This window comes from Pinus tabuliformis, chromosome 8 (genome assembly GCF_031772625.1).
Source record: "Pinus tabuliformis cultivar Carrire ecotype Pingquan chromosome 8, CPIR1, whole genome shotgun sequence".
Classification (NCBI taxonomy): domain Eukaryota; kingdom Viridiplantae; phylum Streptophyta; class Pinopsida; order Pinales; family Pinaceae; genus Pinus; species Pinus tabuliformis.
This window is the reverse complement of record NC_142294.1, coordinates 705,704,554-705,716,843: the sequence shown is the minus strand read 5'-3', so window position 1 is coordinate 705,716,843 and position 12,290 is coordinate 705,704,554. Positions and strand designations below refer to the sequence as shown.

General features: G+C 32.2%; 1 protein-coding gene across 1 annotated transcript; it reads left to right on the top strand.

Moving 5' to 3' along the window:
* Positions 1-613: 613 nt before the first annotated feature.
* On the top strand, positions 614-4,181 carry LOC149237567 (uncharacterized). The gene is made up of 5 exons (XM_089372700.1): positions 614-2,107; positions 2,288-2,345; positions 2,516-2,599; positions 2,707-2,845; positions 3,352-4,181. The coding sequence occupies exons 1-5, from the start codon at positions 1,243-1,245 to the stop codon at positions 3,625-3,627; spliced, it is 1,422 nt and encodes a 473-aa protein (XP_089228826.1). The 5' UTR covers positions 614-1,242; the 3' UTR covers positions 3,628-4,181.
* The last annotated feature ends 8,109 nt before the right edge of the window (positions 4,182-12,290 follow it).

The window sequence follows — 12,290 nt, the reverse complement described above, 5'->3', positions numbered from 1 at the left end:
CTATTTTTTAATTATGTTGATTACAGATTCCAATATCTAATGGATATAAAACAAAGTTAATAGTAAATTTTACTCTGTTTAATACAGAGAATCTGTAATCAATATGAAAATAACCTTATTGTAATAATTTCCCGCTATGATTAAGATATTGTTGAGCTGGAGCTCTACGGGAAGGTTTATTTTCATTATAATAATGGCTGGTGGAACCATATCGCAGTCAAATTCAGATGCGCTGTGTACAGAATCGAACCATCAACCTAATATTTGACTGGCACTTAAAAACATTCAACTAATCGAATGGCTTAATAGTTTTATTACAACCTCTAAAATCAACTTAGATTTTCAGTTGGACCTGTAATGTGTTGCCTGTCTCATCATTGACCTGGGAGAGGAGATGGAAGCCAAAGATGCATCGTTAGTTTAAACAATAAAATATTCGTAACGAAAGCCATTGATATTTTTGCTTCTACCCATGGTAGAAGTTGAAAGTGAAATTGAGAGTGTGAGCTGCCATCAGCAGAATTGATAGGTCCAAGATAGAAGAAAGTTGGAGGTGGGGTTTCGTCTGGGGCTATGTAGGGTTTGCTCCTCAACCAAAGACAAGCATTCAATACTCTATATTCATCTCTCCCCACATAACATCACATCTACACCTCAGCTTCCCACAGGCTTCCCCACACTGGGCCTCGTATTGTTGAGCCTGGGATAAGAATTTACTAATCTTGGGAAGGACGGTTCATGTCAAGTGTGTGGATAGCCCATCTCACAAGCCTTCAGGGTCAGGGTCTCTTCTTCCCTATTAAAGCAACCCGAGCTCCCGTTGCCCCCTGCTAAACCTATGCTATAGTTGGAGTCTGCCAGACTGCCATTCCCATTAGTGTACTTGAATGAATGAGGGCTGCCATTGCTGCCATTGCTGCCCCTGCATTGTTGTTTCTCTGCAGAATTGGTCTCCTTCCTTACAGAGTCATTACTGCTTGTTAGGTGGGGGGAGAAAAGAAGGGACGAGGCTTGGACATTACTGATCCAGCAAAGGCTGTAACCTGAATGCTCTAGCAATCCTTCAAGTGTTTCTTTATAGAACGTCCTGATCTTAAAATTTGAGAGCCCATCTAAGCCAGCAGTTTGTCTGGGGCCTGAAATCATTGATGGGCGTTTCCAAATTGGAAAACTAGCCTCTGGTTCCTGTGATTGGCTAAGCAGCAATTCGTATACCAATTCGAATTTAGGCCCGAGAGGATCATGTCTGCAAAGGTTGAGATGTGTGGTGGTGGTGTGGAAGTAGCAGAGATTGGAGGAAGGCCCGTCCTGCAACCGGCCTGCAACAGGGTTGCGAGGGCCAATGAAGGCGACAATGTGAAGCCCATAATTAGGAAATCTCTTAAGCCTTCTCCTCCTCCTGCCCCAAAGACCTCAAAGCCTCCTTGCCTGCAAAATGTCCCTTCAAAGACTCAGAACAAGTCTCCTTCCCCTCCGTCAAGCCCATCTGCCAAGGGCGGACTGCTCACAATTCCATCAAAGCATTCATTGCCCAGAACCCAGGTGAAGCCACCAGCAATTACTAAGCAATCAGAGACACCTTCTCCTCCTCTTTCTCCTTCTTCTCCTGTTTCAAATCCCATATCCAAAGAGCCTACAACACCCATGAAGCTGTCTCCTCCCATTTCTCCAAAAAGTCGAACTAAATCTGCAAAGCCCACATCGTTGACTGTCAGGCCTTCCTCCCAGAGGGCTCTGCTGAAGAGATCCAATGACACGGCCTCCTTGAACGTAAGCACAGACAAGCAGGCTGGCAATGAAGCAGCCACACCTAAAGTTGCCAGTCCCAAGGCTGTTTCTGTGAAGATAAGCATCAATGGAAGGAAGAAATCTCGTAAACTGGGAGCTGTGGAGGCCTCTGTTCCATCCACAAGGGTCCCTGGAAGCTTGGCTGCTGCAAGGAAGGCGGAAATATCAGAGCTTCATGCACAGAGAAAGCTAAGGATTGCGCATTACGGCCGAAAACAGGGGACTCCCAAGTCTGAGAAACTTGTTCCCGAAGACGTGGCTTCCGCTGCTCCAATTTCTGAGGAGATTAGGAGATGCAGTTTCATCTCTTCACAGAGTGGTATGATCTAATTCACATATGTTTTAATGGGGTCCTTCTTTAGCTTGAATTCGAATACTTGTTCAATGTTGACCTTATTTTGTTTGAATTTCAGTGATGTCTGCAATATACAAACTTGGAAGGAAAAATTATGGATTTGGAATGAAAGTATTTCTCAATATTTTTCTTGGATTTTTGCAGATCCGGCTTATGTAGCTTATCACGATCAAGAATGGGGTGTGCCTGTTCATGATGACAAGTAAGTGGAAGCTTTTTTCGACTCTTTTCCTCATCGGCATTCTAATTCTTCTACTTCATAATTGTTGTGAGATTGGTGTTTAATAACCATGGTGGTAGGCTTGAACTCTGAGCTTAGCCAGTTCAAAATCTGAAATCTTGCAACTAATTACTTTCAATTCCATCGTGCAGAATGCTATTTGAGCTCTTGTCTCTGATGGGTGCACAGGTGGGAATGAATTGGCCCACAATATTGAGCAAGCGTGAAGCCTTTAGGTATTATTTTTTTCCCATCTCTGTTTTTTTCCTTGAAATCTTGATTTGGGCATCTTTCTGCTGTTCTTCTTGATCTCAGTTCGAACCAATTCGAACCAATTTTGCAGAGATGCATTTGCTGGTTTTGATCCCACCATTGTGGCAACCTTCAATGAGAGGAAAATTGCATCAATCAGTACAGAGCATGATATCATGGATGTAGCCAAAATGAGAGGGATAGTAGAAAATGCCAAACAAATTCTTGAGGTAACTCTTACCTCCAGCTCTAGATTGTTTCTTGCTTTCGAAATGAGAGAAATCGGTATTGTAGGGTTATTGAGGTATTGCAATTAGCAATGTATGCCCATATTATAACGGTCTGAAAGTTCTGATAGTTTCTTACATCTTTTGGGTACTGGCATTAGACATCCTCTTTGCATTGTTTGCCTTCTTTTCCTATAAACTTCCACCTGCATTAGCCTATCATGGCTCTTACATCTTTTGGGCATTGGCATTCTTTTCCTATAAACTTCCATCTGCATTAGCCTATCGTGGTTTCTTACATCTTTTGGGCATTGGCATTAGAAATCCACTTTATGTTGTTTGTCTTTTTTCCACATAAACTTTCATCTTTCTCTCCCTCCTATAAGTGTTTGCATTCAAATATATATTTTCTTCTTCTCGATTTTGTTTTGTTTCTTAAACAGGTTTTCCTAAAGTTCAGCCTTCTCTGAGGTCTGCAGCTTGACATGTTTTCTTTTGGCTCTGTTCAGATTGAACGAGAATTCGGTTCATTTGACAGATACATATGGAACTTCGTGAATTTCAAGCCCATTGTGAACAAGCACAAGTATGCGAGGACCATTCCTGTGAAGTCATCCAAAGCAGAAACTATTAGCAAGGATCTGGTGAAGCGAAATTTCCGCTTTGTTGGCCCGACAATCATGTACTCCTTCATGCAAGCTGCAGGCCTGACTAATGATCATCTTGTAAATTGCTTCAGACATGAAGAATGCCTTAGATTATCCCAGCAAGAGAGCTGCAACTAGAGTGAATTCCAGTGACCAATGTTACAAATTCAGCTAACTGTAATGTTTTTAACTAGGCTATTGAGATGCTTATGACAGAGGCTGCTCTTAGTGAAGATCCATCTCCATATTTGAACAAATGTGAGTGGAGAGTGAGACTTCTATTGACCCAGTGACAGAAGCAGTAGTTGGTGTGCATTCTTGGATTGACTTCTTTGTATATGTTAAGTGTTGTACTCTAGGTGTTGTACTCTATACAAAAGTAAAAACAGATATCCATATAGATTGCAGTAGAAGCTCTGAAGAAATACAAACAGTTTCAGCCGTGTTCTATTTGTTATTTTAAGATTTTTACAGCTTGACATTCTGTTTATACCACCATATGTTGGGAGAGGATCTTCAGTTTCTCCCGTGTGTTGTAATGGTGGTGATGTAGCAGTGCTCTTTAACTTGACCACTAAGGAAATGACCTTGTACTTTGTTGATGACAGAATTGGTTAATCTTATTTCTATGAATGGTTTTTACCATAATGAATATGGCCTTGTTGTCTTTTCATGTGTCTTCTGTTTCATAATTGTTCTTTTTTCCTTTAAAATTTTTGTCAAGATCTTTATCACGTTAAATTGATTTTTAAACTCACAAAGCTCTGAGCTCAAACATGGATTTTTAGTTCATAAAGCTCTGAGCTCACACATAAGTCCATTTTCATGCCCATTAGGTACTGAGAGATCTTCACTGTACCAACTACACAATTCTTCATCACTCTTAAATTGACTTTTAGTTTACAGACCTTTGAGCTCAAACATGAGGCCATTTTCATGCTTATTAACTACTGAGAGATCTTCATTATATCAACTGTACAAATCTGTCAATGGAATACATAATGTGTTTGAGGCCATTTTCATGCTTATTAACTACTGAGAGATCTTCATTATATCAACTGTACAAATCTGTCAATGGAATACATAATGGATTTTTATTTGTTAGGATTCTTTTCTTCATACAAACATAAAGCCATGCTTATTAGGCACCAACTTCTTGAATTTCTTTATAGTACTATGGAATACATAATGGTTTTTTATTTGTTAGGATTCTTTTCTTCATACAAACATAAAGCCATGCTTATTAGGCACCAACTTCTTGGAATTCTTTATAGTACTAACTATACAACTCTGCAATGGAGGAAATAACAAATTTCTAATGTTTTATTAAGCACCAACTTGCTTGGTACCCACTATACAACTCTGTCAATGTACCAACTATACAAATCTGCCAATGCAAAACTGCATAGCAAATTTCTAATATGTTTTATTAGATACTAACTTGCTGTCAATGTACCAACTATATAAATCTGCCAATGCAAAAGATAGCAAATTTCTACTATGTTTTATTAGATACTAATTTGCTGTGAATGTACTAACTATATAAATCTGCCAACGCAAAAAGCAAATTTCTGATGTGTTTATTAGACACTAACTTGATTGGAGATCTGAAAGTACCAAGTATGCAACTCTGTCAAAAGTACCAACTATTCAAAACTGTACTATACAACTCTGTCAAAAGTACCAACTATTCAAAACTGTCCATGTATAAGACAAATTTATAATTTCTTATTAGGGGCTCCATGGTTATTAGTGATTTCAAAGGTCTTCAAAGTACAAACTTCGGGCCTCAAAATACAGACTATAAAGATTTCTCACTAGAAAAATCAACATAATTTTAATGTTATAAGTGATTTTAAAGGACCCCAAAGTACAAACTGCGGGCCTCAAAATACAGACTATAAAGATTTCTCACTTGAAAAATCAACATAATTTTATAATAACGTTATATTATAGCATTAAATATAAAGGTAACACTTTTTTATTATCTTTTATTATCCACTTAATCAAAAAGTTATATGAAATTAACAATAACACATTTATAATATATTACTATGAAAGGAAAATATAATTTTTGTTGCTTTTTTGTTTTTGTTTTTTTTTTTTTTTTTTTAATTTAACTGAAACTTATTTATTTATTTATTTATTTTTGTTTGTGTTTAATTTAATTAAAACTTATTTTATAATAATGGCTTTATTTCTTAAAAATTAAAGTTATATAATAAGAATATACATTTTTAAAGTGAATAATTTGAAGTTATTTTTAGTTGATCTATTTTTATTATCAAATTGAAAAAAATAGTATCTATTTTTTTTTGGGTTAGTATCATAGCTGTGCCTTTTTTTTGATTAAGTTGTGAAGTATCCAAATAAGAACAAGTAGCAAAAAAATAATTGGAAAAATATAAACTTATAATTTTTTAAGAAAATTAAAGAAAAAATTAATTTAAAAACAAATTATATTTATACAATTATATAATTAAAAGATAATAAAAACATGTTCACAGAGCCAGCTCAAATATTTATTGTCATCTTATGAAGTATTATGTGAATTATGATTGTCATGTCATGAAGTATTATGTGAACCATGAAATTAAAGTTCAAATCGTGGTGAATGGAATTAATAAAATAATAATAATAAGAAAAACATAAAAATAAATGTCAAATGATATTTCAACATCTCATTAAACGCAACACAAATTGAACATAAAACTTAAAAAAAAAAAATTATTAATAAATATTTTTATGATATAATTTCTTATCAACCACTTAGTAGACAATGATACTTCTATAATAAATATCTCTGTACTTTATATATTTTTTGTTTATTTGTCAAGTTGTTTGTGATCCTCCTCCTAGGACAAAGGGCACCTACTCCTATGATCCTCTTCCTAGGACAAAAGGCAACTACTCCTGTAAGGTTTGAACATGGGTCGCCTTGTTGAGTAAGCCCATCCTCAACTAATTATACTAGTAAAACTTAACATCTATAAATTTTATATAAAAACAAAAAATTATATATAAACATATTTCAAATTATTTATAATTAAAAAAATAAAATTTTTTTTAATTTAATTTAAAATTTTTATATTTAAAATACCTTTCTATTATAACTTTTGCTTTAACTTAAAATCTAAGCATACTAACCTTATAAATATAAAATCTAAGCATACTAACCTTATAAATATATCCATTAAAAAGCAAAATTGTAATATTTAATTTTAATCTCAAACTTAAAAGTCAGCCTTATCAGACACCTCCGTTCTCTCCATGGCTTGGAGAGCAGCCAAAGTACTAGCTAACACTATTCTTGGTTCTCCCCAAGGCTTGGAAAGTAGCCAGGTACCAACTGTGTTTTCAATGTGGTTTGAAAGGTCTTGAAAGTACCACAAAGACAGATCTGTGCATAGAACAAATAACAAATATTTTATTCTCAACTATAACATAATCCCATGTTTATTAGGGTTTCTCTCCATCTCTTGGAAAGTGGCCTATGTTCTTAATGTAGTTAAAAAGGTTTTGAAGGTACGATGAGACAAATCTGTAAATAGACAAATAACAAATATTTTATTCTTGACTCAGACATTAGATTTATTATGGGCTTGGATTTTATTGTAGTTGGAAAGGGAGTAGTAACTGTACAATATGTTTTCACTTTGGCTGAGGTGGGAGATTTTTAAAATACCTACTAAAAATTTGAGATAGTCAAAGTACATAACTTTTTTATTTAATGGTTTAGAATTTTCTAATAATAATAATAATTTTTTATATTTATTTAATATAAAATTATATTTATAAAATATTTATGTTTTCAAAATTATTATATTACGTCTATTGGGTATAAAGTAAATAATGATAGAGATAATAGTAGGGTATTTTGTTAAGGCATTTTTTGGTGTAAAGGTCATTAAAAATTCCTTTAAAAATCCAGTCATCCTGTCATTCCGAAGGTTGGTGTGGTTTAGGCGCAATGGGATCCCCAAATAATTTTGATACTTTAGATGCCTTCAATATCACCTACTCAAGCCAGAAATGCCACAGGTTAGAGGTGCCAGTGATTTTACAATTTTTTTTAGTTGTCTTCAGCCACATAGCATTTGAACTTTCAATCTCATAGTTTACATAATATTTCATAAAATGACAATTATCAATTAAACTGTCCATATTGATTATTTTATAATTTAAAATATATAATACTAATTATAAAAATTAAACAGACAAAACTCATCAAAATAATAATAATAACACAAATATTTATTTTTTAATATAAAAATATGTTTTAAAACATTTATATAAATTAAACTATCAAATATATTTTTAACTAAAAAATAAATATAAATTCATTTTAATATTTAATTTAAAACTATTTTGGTAAATTCAATATTTAAAATATTTTTAACTCAAAAAAAATATAAATTCATTTTAATATTTAAATTTAAAATTATCTTGATAAATTCAATATTTAAAATAGAGATTGGTAAATTTTTATTTCTTGTTTTATTGAAATTTGGTTACATAATTTGTGGTGGGTTTAAAAAAAACTTAAAATACATTTTTGAATGTATAAATAAATTTAAAATTCTAGAGATTTTTAAGCCACTCAGAATGTATAAATATAGTAATTCAAATTTACCAATTCTAACAAAATATGACTGAATTTCAAACAAAATTTATTGAAAACTATACCAAAAAAACCTTGAACATTTAAATTAAATTTTTTAAGAACATATATATTAATTTACAAAATACAGTTTTAACCGAAAAGTGATCCCAGAAATCTTCAAAATTGAGATTAAGCATTAAATTTTTTCCCACCAGGCAGGATGTACATGATGAAAATCTGGCAACTATGCTTTACTTCCATTGAGGCCAAAGCAGGGGAATATTGGTCAGGATGGGACTGATACCTGATTTTGATGAACCAAGCATGTGGAAGTCTGTAAAAGCAACCGGAGCAAACTTGGTGGGGCAATGGTTGAAATCAGGCTATATCTCGTTAAAATCTTGTTCTTGGATTCACTACTAAGTTACTCAATCTAGTACAACTGTTGCCAAGTGATGAATAGCTTGCACAACTTGAACATAACATTTGCTTTGGAACGAGATTTGCACACACTGCTTTTGTTTTCATTACTCAAACTAGTACAACACACAGAGTGGTGCCCAGTGATGAATAAATGGTCAACAAAAGAACTCCTTGCTTCGTTGGCAAATGAAATGTGTAAGCACAAAGTGGTGCCCAGTGAAGAATAAATTGTGAGTTAACTCCTTGCTTCGTTGGCAATGGGATGTTTTTGCAGAGCTTGTTTCCAATCCCAATTTCGTTGAAATGATTGAAACTCTAGTGCTCTACAACAGAGTCACTGGATTTAATGGGGGCATAGCACATTGGGTAGTCTAGTTTGAAATGATGAACACCAGATGTCTTGTCATGGTGATCATGCCAATGATACAAGTCATCTTTCATGTAAAAGGATAAGGCTGGCAAATATCCTCCCCATCTCTGTGGGGCTGCCATGGCAGCCCATGGCTTAGCTTTCAGTGCTGGGAGGAAATACCTACTTTTTCCAAAGAAATGAAAATAGAATGGTGGTGTCAGATGTTGCAGGCATTTGTGTTGTTGATCACGACGGTAGGCCCCATGTTTTGTCAGACAGAACATGTTGTTGGTTCTCTTCCTCCTCGTCCTGTTGTTATTGTCATCCACTGCTGTACGCCTCATGACAAAAGCTTGCAACTACTGCCTTTTCTTGCAGGTGCATCAGTGCCTTACATTATACATGACCCATGGAATCCTAGAAGGAGCCATTGGTGTATGGAAACAATCAAAACAAATCAATGAGTGACACATATTTAAGAATGGATTCCATTCGAAGTTCGTGAAAGAAAGTGACCAGGTTGGTGCATTCATTTTATGTTAAAAGTAGTTCATCTTCCACCTGCCATTCACATGGGATTGATAAACAGTGGCCTCAAGGGAGTTGGTGTTAGGTTCTATGGTTTAGGAAGGAGGATATAAATTGTAACACTTATCTGTATGACCATTCATGAGAAAATGAATGAAGCATCTTCGCTGATGTTAGGTTTTATGGTTTGGGTAGAAATCATCATTTAATAAGGAATATAAATGAGTCTATATTTCATTAAAGAAATTATATTTAAATCTATATTTGTTGTTTTATATAATATAAGAGTTAGAAGTTAATCTTAAAGTTTAGAAATCTAGTTTTTAATATACAAATTATAAAAATTATTTCCCGATATTTTGTAAAAATATTTAATGTTATAATATTTAGTTTTTAATATACAAACTACAAAATATTATTTCCGGATATTTTTTAAAAATATTTAATTTTATAATAATTTTATATAATATTTATAAAATTTTGGTTATTTTGAAGATATCTTATAAAATTTGAGAAAATCACTTATAGAAAAAATGAAAACTAAAGATTTTTTTGGAGAAATACATAAAAAGAAATTAGCCCATCTCCCTTTCTAATTTTTTTTTGGGGAAATACCTAAAAAAAAATTAGCCCAGCTGCCTATAAAATTTGAGAAAATCACTTAATAGAAAAAAATGGAAATTGACTAAAGAATTTTTTGAGTAAATGCAAAAAAAATTAGTCCATCTGCTAATATTACCCCTTAAAATTTTCCTATGCTTTATAACAATGGAAGAGACTGAGTATGTAAGTGTGATAATGCAAAATGACTCAAGAGTTTAGAACTAATATTAGATGACTTAACATTAGAAAATATCAATGCTAACATATTGTGGCTCCTATTTGTATGAGCATTGATAAGTAAATGTAAATATCTTAGCTGGAATTTAATGGCATATAATCAAGTGCCATTAAACAAAAGAGAAAATAAATCTTAATCTGTTACGAGTATAATTGGTATTTATAACCATGAAAAATGCTTAGCAAGTAGTTGTGATAACTAGGCAAATAAGGAAGCAGAACACAGAATGATTACAAGAGTTTACAACTAATATTAATTGGTTCATTAGAAAATAATGCATTGAAAAATACCAATGTTAATATATTGTGGCTTCCATATATTATGATTTAGATTTGTATAAGAATACTAAACTTATGTTGATTATAGATTTTGAGGAAACGTTAATATATTGTGGCTTCTATATATTGTGATTTAGATTTGTATAAGAATACTAAACTTATGTTAATTACAGATTTTGAGATATTCCTGGAATCTTACAGTCAGAAAAGAAAAGTCAAACAATTGACCTCCATCTTGACTGTCAGATTCCAAGGTTGTTTGACCTCATCTTGACTGTCAGATTCCAAGGCATTCTTAAAATATACCGTTAACATAAAGACATTTGAGTTATATTGTGACTTCACTTTGCATAAGCATTTGCAAGGAAATGAAGCATGTTCACCAAAATTTAATAACATATAATCAAATACACTGATGAATGATATTTATGATACAAATATCATGGTATATATGATACAAAACTTTTGTTAAAACTTTGATGTAATATGCCAAATAAGCAGAATTATACACATCTGCGAAATTTCAATGAGTCCCATGCAAAAAGTCTGCATGATCTTCATAATTTACCCAAAAAAATAACACCAATACAGTGACAAAGACCACTGAACCTTTTCCCACCTTCAATACGTAACAAATTATGATTGTCCTTAATAGGAAAGCAACAGTTCGGTCCGCAGTTGGGTGATATCACCTTCAAAGCCCAACAGTATATGGTTGTCCTCCAAGGAAAGCAATAGCTCGCCATAGCTTTACTATATGGAATGGAATGGCGTATCAAAAGAGAAAAAATTGAGATTTCATCTAACCAGGAAGAGGATGTTTTCGATTTTACGACTGCGGTTTTGGTTTTTTTTTTTTCCAAATTAAGGGAGCAAATGCAACTTCGAAGATTTGATCTAACCAGGAAGAGCATGTGACTTGTCTTTTTTGGCAAGAAGTAAATTCTACTTCATGCTTCAGCATGATTGGGGGGATTTCATGCGTATTAGATTTATAGATTGATCTGGAAAATTTGAAATTTAAGTAAAAAATAAAAATAGAAATAGAATATGATTTATTATAGTATTTATTTTATTTATTTATATATTTGAGTAAGTGGAAATTTTATCATGATTTATTTGTCAAAGTAATAGTGGAGAGAGTCATTATCAGCTGCTATCTTTAAACATAGATTGATTCATCATTGTTATTCAAGGAAAATTGCACCACCACCTATAATAATCCTTAAAAAGGCAAATTAGACAAACCTCTAAATCTTAAAATATTAAACTATTTTCTTATATAAATTAAAAAAAAATTATATAAATATATATATATATATATAAATAAATAATTATAATTTTTTAATTAATCTAAAAAAATTACTTTACCATAATATTTTTTACTTATCATATATATTTTTAATTAATAACCTATTTATAATTTTTTTTTAACCAATTCTATATATAAATAGGGTGGTTAATGGTATATTAATAAAAAACTAGTGTTTATTTGTATGAATGAGTTATTCATAGAAGTGGTTACCCTTCTTAATAGAGTGAGAGTAGATTGTAAAGTAAAGATTATTGTTTATTTGACTTTACTTTTATTTAATCTCTTATATATATATATATATATATTTTATAATTTTTTTTAATTAGTTTATTAAAATATATATTAAAATTAAATAAAATTATAGTTATTTTTTATATCTTGAAATTATTTTTAGAATAGAATATAAAATATTTTTGAATAAAAATAATTGCTTTTTAGTTTGTTTAAAAAAATGTGAATAT

Excerpts from the sequence above, each read along its gene's own strand:
- LOC149237567 (XM_089372700.1), top strand. The coding sequence starts at position 1,243 with ATGTCTGCAAAGGTTGAGATGTGTGGTGGTGGTGTGGAAGTAGCAGAG. Across the intron at positions 2,108-2,287 it reads TTTCATCTCTTCACAGAGTG|ATCCGGCTTATGTAGCTTAT; the intron begins GTATGATCTAAT and ends GGATTTTTGCAG. Across the intron at positions 2,846-3,351 it reads ATGCCAAACAAATTCTTGAG|ATTGAACGAGAATTCGGTTC; the intron begins GTAACTCTTACC and ends GGCTCTGTTCAG.